At 38.5% G+C, this 23,260-nt stretch overlaps 1 protein-coding gene across 1 annotated transcript in view; it reads right to left on the minus strand.

The window, feature by feature from the left end:
- Nucleotides 1–13,352, minus strand: part of LOC110175368 (protein unc-13 homolog C) — a 72,794-nt gene extending 59,442 nt beyond the window's left edge. The window contains 5 exon segments of the mRNA XM_055154841.1: nucleotides 2,963–3,034; nucleotides 5,341–5,419; nucleotides 6,402–6,471; nucleotides 9,168–12,212; nucleotides 12,215–13,352. Of these exon segments, the coding sequence (XP_055010816.1) occupies nucleotides 2,963–3,034; nucleotides 5,341–5,419; nucleotides 6,402–6,471; nucleotides 9,168–12,212; nucleotides 12,215–13,352 (4,404 nt within the window).
- Nucleotides 13,353–23,260: the final 9,908 nt, after the last annotated feature.

Genomic DNA, 23,260 nt, shown 5'->3' on the forward strand with positions numbered 1-23,260 from the left:
TCAGCTACCACAACCAATTATGTCTACTTCGAGTATCCCTTTAATCAGAATGTTGGATATCAATTCATTCATGAATTTGAAGTTTAAGACAGCAAATGTCAACGATGCCTAAAAATCAACCCAAGACTTAATTCAACAATAAAGACAAGGTAGTGTTTTTTCTTCTTACTTAAAGATCATTTATTCAAGTAAGTGATGAAAAGCTGTCACTGGAGGGCAACTGACTTATAAGGCAAAAATGCACAAAGCCACAGTGAAAATAACAACCGTAAAGATGAAATATGAGTGCTTGCATATGGTAAAGAGCTCTTCTGAATGCATTAATCATACAGGCTTAAGACAGCATCATGTTACACATCAGATATGAAATTACCATCTTGGTTATACAGCTTAGAAACTGCTTTCTCGTGCTGTTTGACTCCAATAACCCCACCTTCCCTCAGGGAGGCAAGAATTGCAATCAATTAATGCAGAGAGCCCTTTGGAGGTCAACACATAAGTGTCTCTCACCATTGACTGGGATTATTTGCTTTTTCTCTATCACAGAATTTTTATATACACATGGTATTTATTGCATTGCAATGTACTGACAATGTGACATTAAGAGCAAAGGATAAATCAAATGGCAAATATAAAAAGTAGTGTTTACACACATTGAAAAAGTGAAACAGTAAAAGAAAAATGTGATGCCAAGCCATATGAATATCTAATGATAAAGCCATAAACTAATATCTAATTTTCACTCTGAAACCTGTTACTCCAATCTTAACATTGCAGCCCCTTGAGTACAATGGAAACTCCAAACTGTAAAGGTTTGTCAGAGTTCTAGAACTTTTCTTTGCATAACCTAAAAAACTGGAGTATGTGTCTTCAATGAAGGTTAAAATGGTTAAAGATAAGCAAAAAGCTCCGTGGAGGAATGATGACTCGTACAGGGCACGGAAAAGGGAGTGCTGGAGGGCCGAGCGGAAATGGGGCAAATCAAACTTCTAGAGATTTACAGAGAAAAGATGCATATGTACAACTACAGTTTGGGTAGAACAAGAGAGAGGTTTCAGACATTATTGGAAATTGCAATAACAACTCTGCGAACACACAGTGAACAGATTAACAAACCCTCCAGCTCCACTGCCATTAGAACTAATTTCCACATCTAAGTGCAATGAGTTTGCAGTATTTTTTAATGACAATGTTCAGGGCATCAAAAATGCCATCAATTCCACAATGCAAATAACAAGCATGTGGCCACAGAGACACTTAGAGCTGAGCCTGTACCTGACAAAACTGTCTTAAAGATCTGTTACCCACTAGATTTCTAAAGTCTGTCCTCAACTTTTTGCAAACTTAACATATCACTTCAATCTGGAACGTTCCAAAAGGCTTTGAAAACTGAGGTCATTAAGCCTCTCCTAAAGAAGAGCAGTCTTGATGCCACAGTACTGAACAATTTCCAACCCATCTCAAATCTGTTGTTTTTTGGCAAAGTTTTGAAAAAGCTGTTTACCAACAGCTTACTAACTTTCTCCAACTTAACAAGTCCTTTGATATTTTCCAGTCAAATTTTAGAGTCCACCACAGCTCTTATCAAGTTGACATCCACCTGAACACTGATGCAGACAAAGTCTCATGCTTGATCCTGTTAGATCTGAATGCTGCTTTTGACACTGTTGATCATGGGATCCTCTTACAAAGACTACAGGACTGGGTGGGCTTCTCTGGTACTGGTTCAAGTACTATCAAGAAAGTAAGTGTTTTGTTGAAATTGGAAACTGTGTCTCAGATTACATGGCCCTGTCCTGTGGCGTGCCCCAGGGGTCAATCCTGGGCCCCCTTTAGTTCAATCTCCACATGCTGCCGTTAGGCCACTTAATACACAGCAATAATGTGTCCTACCACAACTATGCAGACGACACTCAGATCTATTTCTCACTGGCAGCAGGGACTGTGGACAAGTGGACTCACTCTGCCATTACATCCAATAGTTCAGTGTGTGGATGCAAAACAACGTTCTGCAGGTAAACTCAGACAAGAGAGAAGTCACGGGCTCACAGAAACAAAGAGAGTGTCACTCACCTCCAGTCTCTCTCTCTAAAACCTTCAAATCAGTCTAGAAATCTAGGGGTAATAATGGACTCAGAGTTGAACTTTAACAGCCACATCAACTCAATAACATCTGCAGCCTTTTACCATCTAAAAACAGAGCAAAAAGCAAAGGTTTACTGTCTAAAGCAGACTTGGAGAGACTCATCCATGCGTTTGTCTCCAGTAGGTTAGACTACTGTAATGGCCTGCTCACTGTCCTCTCCAAACGAGCTGTGAGACAGCTGCAGTATATTCAGAATGGTGCAGCTCGGGTTCTGACTTGAACCAGGAAGTACGAGCATATAAGTCCTGTGCTCAGGTCTCTGCACTGGTTTTCTGTGGCTCAGAGAATACACGTTAAAGCGACTCTGCTTGTGTACAAGTCTCTCCATGGACTAGCACCACAGTACATCTCTGACATGTTAGTGCCATATGAACCATCTCGCACTCTGAGGAGCTCAGGGACCAGCCTCCTGCTGGTGCCCAGAATCAGGACTAAACATGGGGAGTCAGCGTTTCACTTTTATGCAGCTAAAACCTGGAACAGTCTTCCTGAAGATGTGAGACAGGCCTCTACGTTGATGCTGTTTAAATCCAAAACAGTTCTGTTTAGCTATGCATATGACTGAAAGGTTTTAATTTTTCCATTCTGCACTCTTTTTAATTTAATTTAATTTAATGTCTCTCTCTCTTTTTAATTTTATGGTTTTAATGTATTTATTATTCTTTAAAGCAGTTTGAATTTCTTTGTGTATGATTTGTGCTCTACAAATAAACTCGCCTTGCCTTGCCTTCTGTCCTACAGTAGCCTAGAATAACCCTGTGTTCACTGTTCACAGGGACTGTAAAGACCATGCACACATGATGTGTCAGTACTCACCAGATCCTCATTATTCAGGGTGGAGCGGTTCACTAGAGCGAACGAGATGCCTGCCTTTCGTGCAGCGAGGGTCTGAAGCAGAAATGAAACAAATCACATAAGAAAATATCCTTCCAAAGAAAATAAAAAGTCAAAATGAAGTGAGTATGTGACGAGGAAACACCAGCTGTATTGTACTGCTATAGGCACAGAGAGGTATGTTGCAGTGCACTGTTTGAAAATGTGTACTTAGTAAATTTAATATCAAGAAATCTTTTTGTTTTGTTACAATTAATATAATAAAAACATGACTTACCAAAGCCTATGATTTCCAGTAGCAAAAACAGTAAAAAGAAATGGAAACTGAGTTAGAGACAGATCAGATGTGGCAGGAACAGGTAGATTACAAACAGCAGAGTTATGTTTGACAAAACTTAGCGGAGATAGGTGCTCAACTGCCATGCAGGACTGTGAGTTTGGTGCACGGCTCTGCAGAGATCACTATCAATCAAGTGAGATTATTCAGCTGTTGCATGACTTTTAACCACTCATGCAAAAGTCACCAAATTGCAGTCATGCTTAGCTTTTTATTCAGTTCTCTGCTGGATGGAGCTTTGATCATATTTTCTGCTGTCTGCTTAGCACATTAGGTGAACACAGAAACACTCACATACACTCATGAATGGGTGAAGCCAGCTGCAAAACACAACTCAGTCTTACTCATACAAACAGGACACACACCCAGACCAACACTGACTGACATGGATGTTACACACACTAGTACCCACACCAATTAGCTGCTGTCTATCCACTGAGTGATTAGAGTAAGTACATAAAGTCTACAGTAAAGGTAGTCATGTAAGAGGAATGCAGACATGGACAGCTGAGTTTTGGATTAGTCTTTACCAGCACCCACACTTGTCTGCACAGCTCAGCTATGGTAAAGATCCATGAAGGCCATGGAGAATGTAGGAGGGTATGCGACCTCTACATGAACTGTGTTGATGTAAGTTTATCAACATGCACCGGCACTGCTGAGGTTGCTGCGGGCAATGCATTACGAACCCATATTCACATATAAGCTTCAGCTACAGTGGACTGTCACTTTGGCAATTAATGTTTCACTTTACTTTTTTTGATTGTTATTTTTCCTTATTTGTGTTGCTGGAAGCCTTGCTTGCTGTCCCAATTACACGCTGTTGCTGCCCTGAAGCAATCACACAGCAAATGAGGGATATTGACAAAGGATAGGCATGAGAGGGGACCAATTAGTTTGCTGACTACTGACTTCATCCCATGTGTAAAAGGCTCACCAGTGTCACTTTTACATGATTTAAAAGCCTCACACCGTTAAATCAGAAGTCAATGAAGTCTTCAAATATATATTTTTAAGTTGAGTTGTCAACATTTCAGGTAAATCAAAATTTCATCACCTGCTGAGCAGAAAGAGAAAAAAATCAAAGCATCAGTCAGGCTGAAATCTGACAACCCACTGAAAATATTACCCATAGCTGTTATGGGTCTATGTAGGAATGGCAAATATACACGCAAAATTCAAAAGATAAAAAATAATAATAGTTTTTAAAAGTAAATAAAAAAAAAACAATAACCCATACTTACCAAGACATTGTTGGTAATTAATTTAATGAGAGATATGGACAAATACAGCATCAACTCATGTTGTTCACTGTGTAATAAACATTCAAAGTATCTACCTGTGCATGACACCATACTATTTTCAAGTATCATTCAATTTAAATGTAATTTCTTAAATTAACTAAGGAGTAATTATGTTTGCAACCAATTGACTACAACTCATGGTGATGAAAAACACATGTAGACAAGACAAACAGAAATTACATAATGGACAAACCTATATAACAGAAATGATTACTCTCATATTTCCATTTTGGTAACCTAACCATGTGGTGCAGTCCTAAGGTCAGATCAGCGTTATTTGTCCCACGATTGGGAAACTCCAGTGTTGCAATGTAGAGTTCAAGAACAGCAAGAGAATAGAAACAGGCACTCAAAAATAAAGATAACTATTACAAAACACTGGTGGGCATTTTATGATTCAGTGTCTTAAACATCCTCTCTAGGCTAATTAATAAATCCAACAAAGTTAAAGCTAAGGTTACGTTAACATGGCCACAAGTCTCTTCCCTCACTGAACAGCCAAACTTGTGTTCATACTTGCAATTCAAATCCATTTGTGTAATACAAATACACTAAAGACATTATTACCTTATAATAAATGTAATAATTACAGTTAGGAGACTTTCAGTTTAATAGGGGAGCACTCTCACACAGAGAACAAAACCACTGTTTCATTGTAAAGTAGGCTCACTAAGATTTGACATAAATAACAAATAACCTTGTTGAGGTAGATGACTCACCAGGTCTCGGACAAGAGGCACTGTCCTCTTTCGACGTAAATCTGGCATGCTGTCAATACCATAAAGAATACTGCCAGCCCTGGGAAAGCAGACAGATTGAAAGTGTATTAATATCATAATAATGCCATGTTGGGAGAGACATTACTCTGTTGAAAGGGGGCCGTGATTTACACACACAGCAAACACCATGGATCATGGCTCATAGCTACCTTACATACCTCACCCTCTGCCCTGAGCGTAGCATGAGACCTATCACCTCCATAAGGGCTCTGGTAATCCTTCAAGCTCTCTGCTGTTCACATATGCCCTGTGCCATCTTTCTTTCAGAGCCTTTTACTATTGTTAATACACACCTCATATGGGAATATAGTTCATGTTATGATTAATAAATGCAAATATATGTATTCACTACCAATGTAACCAGTTAATAATACTGATTTTGAGACTCAGGCATATCTAGAGCATTTAGACATGTCAAAAATATGACAAAAAATATTTTGTACATCTGTTTCTTAAATTGCTTTCTTCATCCCCAACTGTAAGCCCAGAGTAGGCTCAGAGGTTCCCTGCTACTTTCCCACAAGTCCAGCTTTTCCCCATGAGGCTTTCAGTGGCATCTCCTCAGCTGACACTTAATGCCTCTATAATGACCTGAACATGACATCAACATCATGATGCATCTACACCTCAAGCTTTGCTGTCACCTTCAATACAATGAACAGTACAATGTTGCATGGGCCATGACTAAGCAATTCATGACTTAATGGACAATTACAGTAATATTAAAGGCCCCAACTTATTATCTTATTGGGTCTGCTGGTTTCTACCATATCCTAAACAAAAGCATTTTACCTGCAGAAACTATGAGCCATTTTGTATACTGTAAAAAGTAGCCTCTCTGTGGTGCATCAAATTGAGCAGAATACCTTAAGTTTGGCTGAATGCCAACGGCATGCTTTCAGCATTTACAGGACCTCTTTCCGAATTTGGGGGTTTACCAAGCGCAAAGCAACCTGGAAGAGTGTAGAAGTGATCTAATCAAGAAATGAGCCACCACTCACCCTACAGACTGCAAGCCAAGCAGTTTGGGATCCAGAATGCTGCGGGGCTTTGAAGTAAAAAAACATAAACAATATGACAAGAGTTACAAATGTTACAAACATAGCAGTTTAGAACAATAAACAGTCACAAGATTGAAAATGAAAAAGAAAAAAAAAAAAGAGTGAGGAGGGCTGTGCTATAGACCAAATTATTCCATATCAGTGTAATGTGTGGGATATAAACTCTAAAAGAATTTTGCCCTTTTGATGCTTCAAGCCAAATCTGCCCATTGTGTAACCCTCCCTTTTCATTGACTGCACATCCACTCCTAATAAAGTAGCTACTTTGACAAAATAGAATTATGAAGGTGAAAAACTGACAACATGACTTACTGGCACATGCAGTATTCTGTATGTCATGTCTCGACATAAGAAACTTTTTTCACACAGTACAGGACACTGTTTTCTATATAGCTTTACATTCAAGGGGAGGGGAGATCACAATAACATACAAAACATACATGCACAACAGTTAAGATTCATAATAAACCTGTGTATCCAAAGCGCTGCTGTCTGAAAGTAAAAAATGACAGGAAGCATATAGTTAATACTGAGCATTTTAGTGCAAAAAAACAAACTGTGTTTGATACAAGAATCTACTAATCTACCTGATGCCAAACTATTTACGCAGAAACAGAGAAAGTCAACATGAGCCACAGAAGGAATAGCTCTAGACTAAATGGATGAGCACAGTTTAAACAGTTGAAAATCCTGTTATACTTAAAAGCTCTCAACTAAAGATTGGAAAAAGAAGCACAGCTATATTTTAAATCAATACAACTCAAATTAAAAGCCCTGTCTCTAATCAATAGCACTACCTGGATGAACACACATAGCTATAAAGACATGGGACATTAGGCAAGCGTTTGGTATCATATTGCAGGTTTAGAGCATGAAAGCAAGCCCTTTAAATAAACAAGACTGCAGAGGTGTGATTACTGCGCAATTGATCCATGGGTGATGAATGGTGGCGTAATCATGAGCTAATGTGGTACAAACACTAAACAGCTGTTCACCAGAGAAAGATCATATTCCCCCTCTAATTAAAATGACAACTACTTGGCCCTTGCTGACATGTGTAGTATACTGCACAGGGACATGGACACAATTTAACTGGTTAGTTTATTAAATGCTCAATGACTCATTGATAAGAAAGAGATCAACATGATTTAATTTTTTTAAACTATTGTCCCTGGTTAGAACACATTAGACCATAACAGGACAGTGGTCTCAACAAGGGTTAATCTAGTATTTTTGTCTAGAAGTAATTGCACAGCATAAATACATTTAAAAATGTATAGTGATGTAGTAACCTCTAGTATATAAACAAATCATGAGTTCTCCTTTAGACAGAAATTCAGACATCAGTATGCTTAAAATTAAGAACCATGAACAGCTACTTTGCATCAAAAAACAGTATTCTCAACAAAGTGGTTTGCATGTGATACAAGATGTTAATAGAGTAATAAAATAAATCAACCCTTCACAGTTCCAGCATGCAGAAATAATATGTAAACCTCTAAGCTTAGCCATAACCATAGCTAAAGGAGAAAATGGTTTGCCACAGAAGCAATAAATCCCAAAATCTGCCTGGATGAGATTTACAGTCTCGAGAGGCTATCTAGAAAACTGAAATAGTGTAGTATTCATTATCTTATATGTTATCTATCTACCATTACTAGTACCTTATGTCATCTATCCTCTCATTATTTGTTGTTGTTGTGTTTTTCTTTTTTGTCTAGTTTACAATAAATCAATCTGAGCTAAAAAAAAAAAAAAAAAAAAAAAAAAAAAAAAAGAAGAATACATGATCCCCCTTCTATACAAAAACCCAGGGTGTATAAGATTTGTCCTCACAGCACTTTCCCCAAAGACCAAAGCCATTCTATATGACCGTCACATTACATTAATAACAGATGACACATTATCATTCACTGCCCCACAAACACCTTCTTATGGGTTTAAAATGTTATGTTTCTTCAATACCAATATAAACCAATCCCAGAGAGTTTGTATAATTCTATACCATAAATGAAATTATTCAAGTTTCCTTGAGTTACAAATACAAAATGTGTAAACTGTAGTCACACAGCTGAAGCAATAAACAGGGCTGACAGTGTTTAAACAACTAAAATAACTGGATTAGATTGTCTTGCTCCCCAAAGAGCAAATAAGTTTATATATAAGCAAATCTCTATATATATTCTAAGCAATACTGACCTGGTTACAAAATGTTCCTAGGAGTGGAAATTAGCATCTGAATACAAACACTTTTGTAACCAATTAGAGTGTGGCTGCACTTGTCAAAAAACAAGAAAAATTCAAACTAGGAAGATTCTAAACAATTGAATTACAGAAGTAAACAGATAATATGTACCTTGTTGATATATTAACTATGCAAAATAGACTATATTTACTTCATCCTATGCATATTTACTTCATCCTATGCAAGAAGTACCAAACAATGAAAACCAAAGTGTTGATTTCTTGGTCTGGGATATCTTAAGCCTGGCATTAAAGGTGTAAGTTAATGAGTTAAGTTAATGTAAGTTTAAGTAGAAACTACAATAAATATATATCTTTCAATCAGATCTGAATAACAATTAACAGCATTAAAATCTAATTCAACATAAATTTGACAAGCATCATAAAGTGAAGAGAGGACATACTGTAGGCTTAAGACTGTAAAGCACATAATGACAAACAACTATGTCTAAAGTTTCATACCTCCTGCCAGGATCTGCTGCTCCAGCTCAGCCATCTGTTTTCTGTAGGCTCTCAGTGCGGCTTCCTTGAATGTAGGTCGCACACGCTTTTTAGGAGGGGCTTCTGGACCTTTCTCCTCTGGAACATTTTTGTTTTCTTCTTCTTGCTGTTGGTCCACATTTGTTGACACCTCTGTGGCCTCATCCACTATCTCTGGCACCTCCTCTAAGTCCTCAACACCCTCTTCCATCTCCTCAGTCACATCGTTGTCCTCGGTTTCATCTGGTTCTTCTACATCTACATATTCAACCATAGCATCATATTCAGCTGTTGCCGGAGTTAGATGTGCCTCAAATTCCTCACTATACTCTTCGTCATATTGATCGTCTAAACTGCAGTCATATTCCAGAACACAAGCCTCTTTAGGTGCCTCTGAGCCCTCTGAGGCCTCTAGGTCTTGAGTATTATCAATGTCCTGAGGTGCATCATTGTCTTGTGAGGCATCAATGTCATCAGACATGTCATAGTCCTGAGAAGTCTCACACTCCTGTGTCTGCTCTGTCACATCGTCAGTTTCAACAATGCTTGTTCTGTTCTCCAAGTTAGCCAACACTTGTTCCATCACTTCCACATAATGAGTCTCACTGTCAGGCTGTTCTTCAGACTCCACTGGTGGGTCTTGTTCCTTCTTTTCCTCAGATTTGCTCTGGGTGGGCTCTTTGTAGACCTCAGGTGGTGCAATAGGTGCAGGGCTGGAATTACTAGTAGTTGAACCAGACAGTGTCCGGAAACGGCCCATAAAGGATGAGCTTGAGGGCTCCTCAGGCGGAGGTGGTGGAGGAGGAGTCTGATTCGGTTGAGCTCCAGTTTTCCACACAACCTCCAAAGCTGATTTAGCTCTTTGCAGAGTAGAACCAAAGCCAAACCCAAATGATTTTTCACTAAGGTCAATACTTAGCCTACTACTCCAAGATTTTGGAACTTCTTCAACTTTCTCTGTTCGAATTTCACTTTGACTACGGTACATACTGGATGATTTATTCTGTGCTTGGTGAAAACTATGGTTGACATCCAATTCAGGAAACTTTTCTTGTTTTGGAAGTGTTTTAGAGCCCTCTTTTGGTACAGTTCTTTGAGATACTTTAGGAGTTGTTTTAGCTTCAACTTTAGCAGGTTCAGCAGGTGTGGCTCTCTGTTCAATTTGGGGCACCTTTACACTTTCTGGAGACACTACTTTAGCACCTTCTTTAGCTGGAATTGTATTATTACTTTCTTTATTCTGCACTTTTCCCGTTGCTCTTGGTGCTGCTTTAGGTGTTTCTTTTGGAACCTCTTCTTGGGTTATTTTTGCAACTTCTTTGGTAAGTTCTTTAGCAGGTTTGACTTCTTTAGATGTAATGTGTGTGGGCTCCTTGTGAATAACCTTCAGTGATTCTTTAGGAGACTCTTTAGGGGTTTCTTTAGGGGATTCTTTTGGAGACTCTTTAGGGGACTCTTTTGGAGACTCTTTGGGGGACTCTTTTGGAGACTCTTTTGGGGTTGAAGCAGGACTCATGATCGGTGTAACTTTAGGACTCTCTTTAGGGGGCTCTTTAGGACTTTCTTTAGACATCACTGTAGGACTCTCTTTAGTGAAGATTTTGTTTGTAACTTTAGTCTCACTAGATGCTATTTTGGACGTTACTTTAGATACTTCTCGAACTGGTGTTTTTGAAAGATCTTTGCAACTGGGTTTAGAAATATAAGTGTCTTTAGGAACAACCTGAGAAGCATCTTTAGCAGATACAGTGTCTTTAGCAGTTCCTTTTTGTGTGTCTTTAGCAGATGCTTTATGAACTTTTTGGGAGTCTTTAGCTAAGTCCTTAGTGGTCACTTTGGGTGTTACCTTGGTTGCTACCTTGGGAGTTTCTTTAGAGGATAGTCTTGTTGTTTCTTCTTTTGGAGTCACTTTTGCCTGTTTTTGCGTTACTTTTGTATTATGTTTGGAGCTGTCTTTTGAAGATGTTTTTGTGCTTTCTTTTTGAACTGCTTTAGACCCTTCTTTTGATGTTCGAAGAGTCTTGACTAATTCCCGCTCTGCAACTGGGGTTATGATGTGAGTAGTAATCGGTGGCAAGGGAGCATCCCTATCACGCATGAATTCTTCATCACCCTCAAACTGTAAATCTACTTCCTGGCATTTAGTGATATTTTCTGGAAATCCAGGAATAGTGGATGGGTCAAATGGACTGCTAACCTCAACAGAAGCTTCTAGACCAGAGTCAGCTCCTTGTTCTAAATTTTGCCAATCTTTCCACGGAGATATATCACCCTGCAAAGAAAGCTGGGAGCCACTATAATGGCTTCTGTCACCAGACATACAGATAAGTCCATTGCTGACACCACTATCAATAGTTTCTGTAGTTTCCATTTCATTGTGTTCATAGGGCTGACTAGAACCTGCATACCAAGAAGAGGCCATATCCTCCTGTTTTCTTTGCCACAGTTCTTGGTCTGATGAAGAAAGAAGTGAGCCACCATTGACTCGAGTAAAGTATGCACTCTCAGAGAAGTCCTCTGAGTAAGACTGGCAAAGCTTGGAACAATCCGATTCAGAACGACTTAGTTTGGGGGTAGAATATTCACTTTGAGAGAGCCATCCAGGGGTTAAATCTGAATAGTAGGACTTTCCATGTTTATCTGGGTCATAATAGGACTCATCAGCGTAATGACCCGACCCTGAGTAGCTAGCCTCCTCTCCTGACCGACGATGGTCATGGGAACGTCTTTTCTCTGACTTGCTTTTATGAACTGGCTTCGAGAGAACCATTGCATATTTATTTCTACTTAATTCCTCTAATTCTTTGTCACTGTCCATGGAATCCCAATCATCACTTTCTACCACTTTCTCCTTTGCTGAAACCTTAATGTCCATACTTTCATATGTCTGAGAGGAAGACATTGCCTTGTCTTTTCTTTCTTTTCCATCATGAGTTAAGCTGTCAGTAGACACTGTTATTCCAGTTCCTTTAAGCTTATAGCATTTTTTCAAAACAACATCCCTGTCTTGAGGTGATGCAAAATAACTATAATGGGACGAGGTTTTGCATTCAAACATTCCCTTTGTTGACCTAACCTATGTGCAAGTTCAATTTTAATTGTTTTATGAGCATCAACAAAGCCCATCTTCTCTTTTAATAATTTATATATCAAACTCTCAGTTTTTTCAGATCTTTCTTCTGGGACATTGAGAAATCGTAAAGTGGAATTATTAGCTTGAGTACTAATTTGTTTTATGTAGTCATGTATATCACGGGTCTCCCTTCTTGACTGAACAAATCCTGAACGAAGCTGCTCAATTTCACTCTGAACTACTTCTACACTGCTAGATATCTCATCAATAGAACTTTTCAGTGCATTTACATGACCTCGCAGTTCTGATAGTTCTGTTTCTATCTGGCTGATCCCTTGAAGCTCCTTGAAAATCATCTCCATAACATCCTGGGTTTGACTTATGCATCCTGTAGAGGAGGACCCTGGTTCCAAGGTCGAGGTCTTATGTTGTCGGCCAGCCCGATCCAAGGACTTGCTACGTATGCCCAAGGTTTTTCTCCAGTTGCTCGCCTCAGAGTCGGAAGAAACACATTCCTGACTTTTCTTCCATTTTCTAAGCTTGCGTAGAGCCCCTAGTCGAAGTGTATGTAAACTGGAGCGTTCCACACGCTCCCCCTCTGAGCTTCCATCAGAGGGAGCCAAACTGATAAGGCTCTTTCTATTTCGTCTGACCGGCATAGTGTGTGATTTATGCTCATCCAGTCGTCGGACTGGCTTTGAGTCACTTAGGGAATCAGAATAGCTACTGTCAATTGAAAGAACCTCAGGAAAAAAACTTTCATTATTGTTTAGAAAAAGTGAGTTTTTTGGAAGTCCATTGGCTATAGCTACACGATAACTGAAGGTGGGTGAAAGCGACGAGCAGTCGTTCTTTCCGTCGTCGTCTTCAAGCGATATGTTACGTGCCGAAGAGCATTTGGAAATCTTTTTTACAGTTGTCTTCAGTGTTGTAGAGAGAGTTAAATTATGTGCGTGCAAATCAGTGGTCAATCTGGACTCTTTATTTTCACTTCTCTCTTTCTTTTTTATTGGGTTGGCCAATTTCTTTGTAAACATTCCTTTGCAAATCTTCTCAATGTAGGATGATATAGTCTTGAGTAGGGCAGAAACCATGGATGGCAATCCTGTAGATCGTTTTAATCATCTAGTAAGGAATATGTTGGCTGAGACACACCAATGACAGGTCAAGCACAATCAACCTGTGCTTGACAATATGGACTTGGCTTGGTGATTCTCAAGGATCCACTAATACTTATAGATCCAAGGGCCTTCTTCCAGTAATAGATCACCTGCAAGACAAAACAAAACAATAGTTTAGTTTTCAGATATCAGAAGAATTCTGAAAAGGGTTTTCAAAATAATTCTCCCAAAGATTTTGTATTCCTGTACATGTCACTTATTGTCACTCTTACAACACTGCATGTGTTCCTGGCTATAATATTCCATAGTGTGGCATATAACTTATCTATGTCCATAGGGAATGTTCCAAGTGTAGTTTTACGTTCTAATCCATAGAATTGTGCAGGTAAAATTCAACTGCCAGAAAGTTATAGCCTGTACCTTTAAGGTCAGGGTCAAGCTATCAAACTTTTTTTCATATATCATATAGGAAGATATACACATTTTTATTTGAATTATTTGAATATGCTTATATATATATATATATATTCTATATATATATATAGAAACAGCATATAAATAATGGCTGGATCAAAGCAATTTTTTTATTAAATAAAACTGCTCAACTGAAATAAAACAAGTAGGGGGTTGTTGCACAGAGGTTGACAGCTGCTCCACATTATTTCTGGCCTTCAGAGCTTTATGCCTATACAGTCTTATGACTCCAGAGACATACTCAGAGACATGAGTCGCAAAAGACTACAGTGACATGATGTTAATGTTGAATGCATAGATATGAATACCACCTAACTTAATTCTGTATGAGGATCAACAACACCATTTGCTACCTCATGGCTTAAATATTCACTACATCACAAAGATAACACTTCTACTACAACAATTCGTTAGAAAGTTAAAAAAATAAAATAAAAAATTTAATAGAAGATCCTCATGACTCAGCTTTCCTTTAGACTGGCACTAGGCCAAGAACAGCCTTTTGCAAGTGATGGGTCATGACCCCAAACTGTCTGTCCATAAATAAATCGCATCAGATATTGTTTATATGCGTCCTGACATTGTCTTAGCTACGCTCAATGACATTTCTAGTTCTCATACAAATTCATAACATATCTATACTCTGTAACTGAAGTATAACAGTAAAAAGCATGGGGTTAAGTGCTTGAACCAGTGAGCACAGAATAAGATAAATGTGTGGCTTTCAGAGATTATTATTTAAACTATATTTTGCACAATATTCCAGAAAAAAAAAACAATAAAATTTTTTAGCATTTTGAAATAGCCAGAACTAACCAAAATGGTTTAAAATTAATGATGGACAATGTAAGTGGATGTTGTAGTTTTCTTAACACATATTTAAATGTTAATAAATGCTCACTAACAATTTGCTGCTAGTTGTCTTTTTCTAAGAAAGCCAATATCCCAAAATGGAGATGTTTGATAAATTCACTCCATTGGATTCTGCAATTCTCCAGAAAAGCATAGCATTCACGGGGAGTTGAAAATGGGTATGTTTTAGATCCTGAGGTTGAAGATTGATTTTTGGGCATAGGACATCAGATAAATTCAATCCCTATATGGGAATTTGTAACATGGGAGAGCCCCAACTATTAATGAGTCAGACTCAAGAGGAAAAGGGGGAGCACCTCAGCCACACCCACTCATCGCTAAGCACTGCTATTAAGACACATGAGTGCCCATGACCCAACTACTGTATTTCATAATGCACTTAATGCTTGGAGTGCAATAAAACTCCATCTGTCACAGTTGCACCAATGCTGCTATTCTACTTTGAAATGTAGTGTCAGTTGGAGGCATGCTAACCCACTTCTCACATAGTAAAATCTGGTCTCCCTCATCATCAAAACCAACTCTAAATTCTGTCAATAATCCCACATGCTGCGATGGCACTGGATAATTCATTATCAACAATAAAGGGGGTTCTGTGAGAGGGCTTAAAACTGGGTGCATGAAGACAGAAGATGCTCGTGTGTTACGTCATGTCTCCAGCACACATGATTATGGATTATAGTTGACTGTGTGGATTAGCGGGTGTGTGCATGGCGGAGTGTCCATGTAGCTTTGCGTTGAGACACATGCGTACAGTGCACCGTCCATGTGTATGTGTGATCGCTTTATGGCAGCATGCAGCTGTGCAGTTCTACAAGGGGAGCAAAGCGAAGTGTAGCAGCGGGGGGGTTGAGCTGTGAGGGTGTAGGCATCCTCAGATCATATTGCCCTCACGCCCATCTTCAGCTTCCTATGCATCCTTCATATCATGCAGGCTATATTTCTACACAGGAAAAGAGGTGACTGTAGCTTAAAGAAACCAGTCAGCAACACTACAGTTTGTCTCCCCATATTAATCAGAAAACGGACGTTTCTTTAGCCGAATTGACAAGGAGCAATCTCGTCGCGTTTGCTCAGTGTGAAACAACAGCATTGCTCACATGCGTTCATGTTGTGTGCGTAATGCTTTAACAGCATATGGAAAGGTGAGAACGAGATCATCGAGATGTGTAAACGTTTGAATGAATGAGGATACTGTATGAATTACGATACAAGCAGTGGGACAAAATTACCTATATATATGCATTTATATCGAATTGACCATCCTTTTCTACTCGTCACATGATGTCATCTAACCGCATCTTTCTGAAATACTGGTTTATTAATCCGCTGGCAAGGCCACAGAGGGAAAGGAGGGAAGCAACAAGAAGGATCAGAATGAAGTCAAACACTCATGATTCCCACGCCAAGAAAACAGTACCATCGACATGCACTACGCTGTGCACATACCTGCTCTTGTTAAATCTTTCGTGCAGGACGCCAGCAAAGTGAGCACAGCGAGCCGAATCCCCGGTTGGAGCGAATGGTCGGTGCGATACGAGCAGCGGTTCTGGAGATGCGAGGGGAGGGGAGGGAGGGGAGAGAAATGCCTGCTAATACCAGAGCTTACAGCATCGCTCCGCGTCCATGAGACACCACATCCCACAGCCGTGCGTTTGCACACACGCGCGCGTCACCTCCATGGCACCGTCCGTACGTCTTGCCCTTATTCTCGTCTTAATGTTTTCCACGATTGGAGGTGCTGCTCTCCTAATTTTTACGCACCCCTATGGGTCAAACGATAGATCTGAGCACCCTGACGTTGCCAAACTATGAGGTCTCATTAAAAAAGGGGATGCAGACAGCAGTGCTGCTGCTCCTGACTGTCCAGGCTGAGGCTCTGCTCCTCGGCTCGAGATGTACGTCTTTCCCTGGACGAAACTAACTCTCTTCTTCCCTCTCTCTCTCTCTCTCTCTCTCTCCTTATTGAGCAAGGCAAGGGCTATATATCCCCTCCCCCACATACTCACAGCTTCATTTCAGATACTAGAGTATAGAAAATAAATATAGAATGTAAAAGCTTTTTGCGAGCAAATACCATTTAAAAAGCAACAGAATTAGAGTTCCATTTGGATTATTCTGGGTACTTTTGTGCCATTATTTCACATAGTAAGCCCGACACTAAATTAAGTGTGTTGCTGTTTTACTCAAATAAAGTTACTTTTTTCTAGAGAAGAGAGAGACCAATATGTGTTGGGACTGGCAGTTGTCAGACACTAACTTCACTAACTTGCTGCAAATTAAAAGCATTTCACTGGCCGCATTTTGGATCATCTTTAGAGTAGGCTCTCTACTGTATCTCTTAAAAAGTTTTATTATTACAGCCCAGATGGTTCTACAAAATGCAATACGTTAATACAACATGTATAATAGATTCAAACTAAGTAAAACTAAAACAGCATCACACAGTAGTGCCATAGCCTTAATAAGGAGAAAATACATGTGAAATAAAGAAGCACACCTTCATTAGACAGTGCCACATAAAGCAGTGGGAGCCCATGTTAGAGACCTGGCTGGTTTAATTTGTCCTTGTCAGACATTTTGCTAATTGAGGTGTTAACTTAATGAAGACTGGCATACAATAAAAAAACATACAATAGACTGTCACAGTGGTTTTCAAAATTTCAACAGTGTAAACTGAGAGCAGATTAGATATTTAAATACGTCCATTTGCACCATGTCTCCCCACAGGTTTCTCGATGCCAGACTCCCCATCTCAGCATAAATGTATGTCATGCGTTCTTCCAATAGCCACTAAATGTCTGTCCTCCTGGCAAAATCCCTCTCTCTCCCCTGTCACATGACATGAGAGAGTTCATGAATGTGGGTGGGGACTGAAAGAACCATGTTAAAAGCTGTGGCAGATGCTCGCCCCCTGCTGATAATATTAGCTACTGCACATCGAGCATCAGCTGTTTGAGCCAGTCTGACCCACTTGATCTCCTATAATGGCAGCCCCACACATGTGTTCTGCAAAGGAAAGTAGAGCAATGGCCTCAGCAATTTGTATGGTTCACTAGAAGTTTATTGTGATCCAAGAAATAAAGTAATTTATTAAATTATAAGTGTCCTAGAATTATTTGTAAATCTAGGGGAGACATTAAAATGTTTATGCTTTATGTCTTCCATTTACATGCACACAAAGCTGAACAACCTAAAATTATGCTATATCTATATGTATGTATAAAATTGTAAACAAACACTAGATTGCAGATATTCAGATGTGGTGACCCCATAACTGTGAAAAGGGTCTTATTTTACATAAACTTCATGTTCCCTTGCAAAAATCTTAAAAATCAAACTCACGGGCTCAGGTGTGATTTAACACTCCTTCTTTTGGCATCACCTTTTTGTCTGCCATCTTAAGTTCTTGCTTGTGCAAATGTGGACACTAGAAAAATGAGTAAAATCTCTCTCTAAACAAGATTACGAGATTCTTATGCAGAGCAACATAAAAAACATGACACAGTAAAATATTAATGGCAGAAACATTACTATTATTCATCACGTTGCACCATATATCGCTGAAGCAAGTTCCTAGTTTGTATAGATTGTTCACTGACAATGGCAATATAACTTTTTTTCTGATTCTGATTATCTCTACAAGCATACGTCATTATAATTCAGAAAGGAGCCTGCAGCATTTGGTGTGTCTCCACAGTCCATCCTTGGCTCAACCCGATCTGGCACTTTAAAGTGGTATAATAAGCCCTCATGTGATTTTATGGTCTACCTTTTTAGTTTTAGAATTTCGCTTTTTCACATCTAAATAAATTTTGAATATGTGCATTTGTTCTAGATTTATGCTATTAAGATGGCCTGTGTACATTGTAACTAGAAACCTACTACTAAAAGGATAGGCAGATGCATTTTATAGCCTTCTTAGTGGTAAACCCTTAAAGGAAAAGGAGAAAAAAACTAAGTCTGGCACACGATAACATCACATATGTGGCTTTGTTAAACTTAGATAGCAGAAATCAAGACAATATTAAAGAGCTCTATGCAGATCACACAGCTGTTGATTCACAGCTGGTAAAAATTCATGTCGCCTTTAACACCACAAGACAGGATTAACATTATCAACATAACACCTAAAACAAAAGATTAGAGATGCTGGGTTAATAGAAAATCTACTATGGTGAAAATAACAATAGCAACATACTACATCTGTAGTTAGGGCATCAGCTGAGCTAAATGAGTCCTTAGAAAATCTGGCTCAAAGAGCCAAGAGCTTTTTGCTGTACAGAGGGCTAACAGTTCTCAGTTGTAGTGTGTTAATGTTTACAAGCATTAAAAGTGACTTTCAGGTTCACAGAATGTTAAGGAGAAATGATACAGATCAATCAGCAGATGATTTAGACCCTAGCAGTGAGTCTTGCCCCCAAATCGCTCAGCTGCTGCATTGCAGACAAAACACCCCTTGGTCAGGTAGTTTTCACACAAACAACAGCTAACAATTATGTGTAGAAACACATAGGACTTAAAACTAAAAGTGCCCCTGCCATAAGAAGCAACATCAAATTATAATAATCACAAGTCAGTTGCTTATATTTGAAACTGTTGTGAAATTGTTATTTTAAACAAAGTAAATAAAAATCAAGATCAGGCATATCATATTTGTTTAAGGGATTTGTGTAATGAGGGGCTGGTAAAAACACTAACCTACTCTGACTAACTACTTGTATCTCAAAGTTAGTCATCATCATCCCCTTCCGCATTCTACTGACGGATGATGCAACTCACTGTAATCCTTTGGGTTTTGTCCCTGTGGCAACAAGTAGAAATAACATATAAATTGCATTTTCACATGTGTATGACATATATCATGCACTCTTTAAGTGTTAATGTTCAAAGATTAATTTCTTTATAGATTTTTATGTTTGAACTTGTGTCTGTATTGTGACCATGCCTTACCTTCAGGAAAGATTAGTTCAGCATCGCTCAAAGCCACAAGCTGCCTTCCTTCTTCTTCTTCTCCTCTCTTCTCCCCAGCCGTGGTCCTCTGTATCACATAAGGACACACAGACAGTTAGCAGGGAGAAACCCAGAGGTGACAACCTGTTGATGCCGGCTGTCCTTAGCTCATTCACTTTCACCATTTGATTCATCATGATGCTCATGCATAGCATATAGATATTATATAGGACAATGTAAGGTTTATGTCAAAGCAATGCAGCCATTTCTTATTGATTTTTAGCTCACCCTTTTGTATCAATACATTTAGATTTTTTAACTTTCAATAACTTTAACACATTGTTATATGCCATTTTCAGAATGCATTTCATAATGCACTTTTCCTCTCCTTTGTGCCATTTTAAATGTTTTAGGTAGGTTGACTAGATTTTCAGAATTAAAAACTGGGACACATCTGGGTTGGGATGGTTGGTATAAATAAAATTGTGAAAAGAACACGTAACATTGCCCATTCTTGACTGCTGATGCATTTATTTATTTTTTTGACTTATGGTAATTTGAAGCATGGTTTCTATATTTTAGCTAAACAAATGACAATATATTGCCCTCTTTACTTTTGGCGGGGATCAAATTTGTCAGAAATAAGGACAACTGGGACGTTTGTTCACTCTAGTTTTAGGCATACTTACCTACAACTTCAAACCGTCTGGTCTGTGATGGCTACCTCTGTTTGTTACCTCGTGACAGCAAGTCGGTCAGCAAAATAGGGATTTTACCACGTAAATAGTGCCCCCTACAGCCATATTATTGTCAGTCGTTCCCATCCATGGTCCTTCTGCACAACACTGCCCGGATGTAACTTTATTTGGCGCCAAAACAATGGACGTAACGTGAGTATTGAAACATTCAGAATCATTCAATAAGTAGACAGGGCATCACTGAAGTGATCACTATAGATGTTTGACCATATATGGTTTTAAATGATGGAGTCACTGCCAGTTGCTCTGAAACAAAAAAGAGAAGCGAAAATCCCGCGTGTGCACGGTTGCATCAGCAGGACAGCGGCCCGAGTGACCAGGCGTCCCTATTTACCTGTGTCCCTTGTCCCAGGAGATGTATCCAAAACCAGTGATTTCTTCCAGTTTTATACAAGTAATATCAAATGTGTCCTTATTTTTTTGATACCCGCCAACAGTAAAGAAGGGGATTCATTTTCAATTATTTAATCAAAATAGACAAAAAATAAAATAAAAGCTTGAAAATTACTCTATTGCACTGACTGAAGTCCCTAACAAGATATGTGAATAAGTCATAAATGGACATAATAGGTAAGAGGTAATAGTGGTGCATAATAATATTCTTAATTACACACTCTTTTCACAATTGTATTATTACCAACCACCCCAAAGTGGGTGTGTCCCAGTTTTTGAATGAGAAAATCTGATCATCCTATTATGTACATTCAACATGATGGTGCCAACTTCTGTATAAAGATTTTTGTAAATAAGATAGAAATGTACATTTATTAATCATTCAAAGTATCAGATACAGTATATATTTAGTTTTGTATTCATTCTTAAATAATATGTGGATTCTACAGAAAATTTTATTACATACTCTAATCACATTCTCTCATTTTAACAGGTCGTAGCTGGACTGGCTGCAGGTAAGATTTTTAAATGAATGTATTTTTCTGCATATTTACAAACAAGATGGTAAATTGCGCACTTTAGTTCTAATACTGTTTGTTTATTTATTTGACTTCAGTTAACTCATGGACTATCTGGATTTTAATACATTTATTTAAATCTGTTTGGATTAAAATGACCAATTGATTACATTTGCAATAATATAATAAGTGTCAAGTTAAATACTGTAAAATGTGGTGTATGGCCTAGAGGCCTTAGATTTTCATTTATTTTATTTTATTTTATTTTTCATGAAAATTGTCAAAATGAAGATACAAATTAGGATGAAAAGTTGATTCATAACTAGACCAAAAGAAGTACTGTGTTTTAAAAAATGATGAGGATAAAAATTTATCTCTGCAAAGCCGCACTCCTTGTGTGAATGTTGTAACTTGACTGAATGCCCGATCTCATCTAATCGCAGAGAACTAGACTTAGACTGCTGGACCCTGGGCTTTATTCATCCATATATATTTTCTGGGCCCAGTATCATATACCTAGCCAGTATTGCTACTTTATTGTGAAATGTATTTCTTTTATATTCTTATATATTAATTATTACAAGGACAATGCATATTGTTTACCACCAGTACAACTGTATAATATGCCAACTTGCCAAGAGTTATGAGTTAGCTAAGAGGCTAGTTTCCATCTGTAGTCCTTTCCTTTCACAGTTAGATACAGATTAAATATAGGTTAGTTAATTAAATTCACAGCAATACCCTACTCTCAAAGTCAAGGAAATAATAGGTTTTAATTTAGGGTTGAGATTAATTAATCACCTTTTCTCTTCACTTCTCTCTCCACTAATACTTCACAAAGCTCAGGTGTGCATGCCTGATTATCATTTGAAATTAGCTTTGAGCCATACACACACTCTACAGTATGGTATTAGCATCATGGCTGTGTCAGCACAGCACTTCCTGTTTACTGTTTAGTCCCACAGCAGGCTGCACACACCTGATAACAACATCACAAAGCATTCTGGGAGATAAAAGCAGTGCAAAATGCACAAGGGCCCCAGTAGCGCCTGGCATTGCCTGACGTGGCATTCATTAGTATTGCCATTTGGAACCTTATTCCCCAAAACACATGCAGAGAGCCTAAATGGCCCATGCAACAGTTAGGCTGCTGTTCTGCAGTATGTTAGCTGAATGTCTTACATGCTTCTTGAAACACAGAGAGAAAAACCTAGGCAGGCAAACTCCACATAAAAAAGAATTGCCCTAAGTCAAACCCAGGTTCTTCATGTTGTGAGGCAAAAATGCTAATGAGTGTTTCACAAATCATTCAGCATCTTTATTATTTTTTAATCTTGTAATTTGTTCCTAACACATTTCCATCATTTATAAACAATAACAAAACAGTGCATGTTTACTGGCTCAACTGTCAAGAAAATAAAGACTGAGTATATAATAAAATATATTTTTACATGTATAATAAATTAAATATCAACTTTAAAATATATTTTAAAACATAATGTATCATAGACAATGATGAATATGACACTTGTGGTGATTCATTATCAGTTCATAGCATTCTCCATACTGTATGTCTTCCCCCCTACTGATACCTCACACATACAGTACACAGAACAGACAAGTTGAAATCCTCCTGGGAGCAATTATTGTGAGCTTCTAAGCTGTATGTACATGCATTTTCATCCTCTCTGTCGTGACAATACAGCACTTTCTCTGCTTATTTACAGAACAATTCTTGGCCACTGGCTTTTACTGCAGTCATAATTACCCACACAAATAAGCTGACTTCTGAAAATCCAGCAGCTCTGATGCTTCTGTTAGTGAGGCAGATAGGATGGGGAGGACCACATCCCTATACAACCAAACCTAAACATACACATTGGTAGTGCAACCAAGAGGACATTAGGCATTG

This window comes from Boleophthalmus pectinirostris, unplaced genomic scaffold, assembly GCF_026225935.1.
Source record: "Boleophthalmus pectinirostris isolate CB_2022bp ecotype Guang Dong unplaced genomic scaffold, ASM2622593v1 HiC_scaffold_19, whole genome shotgun sequence".
Classification (NCBI taxonomy): Eukaryota; Metazoa; Chordata; class Actinopteri; order Gobiiformes; family Gobiidae; genus Boleophthalmus; species Boleophthalmus pectinirostris.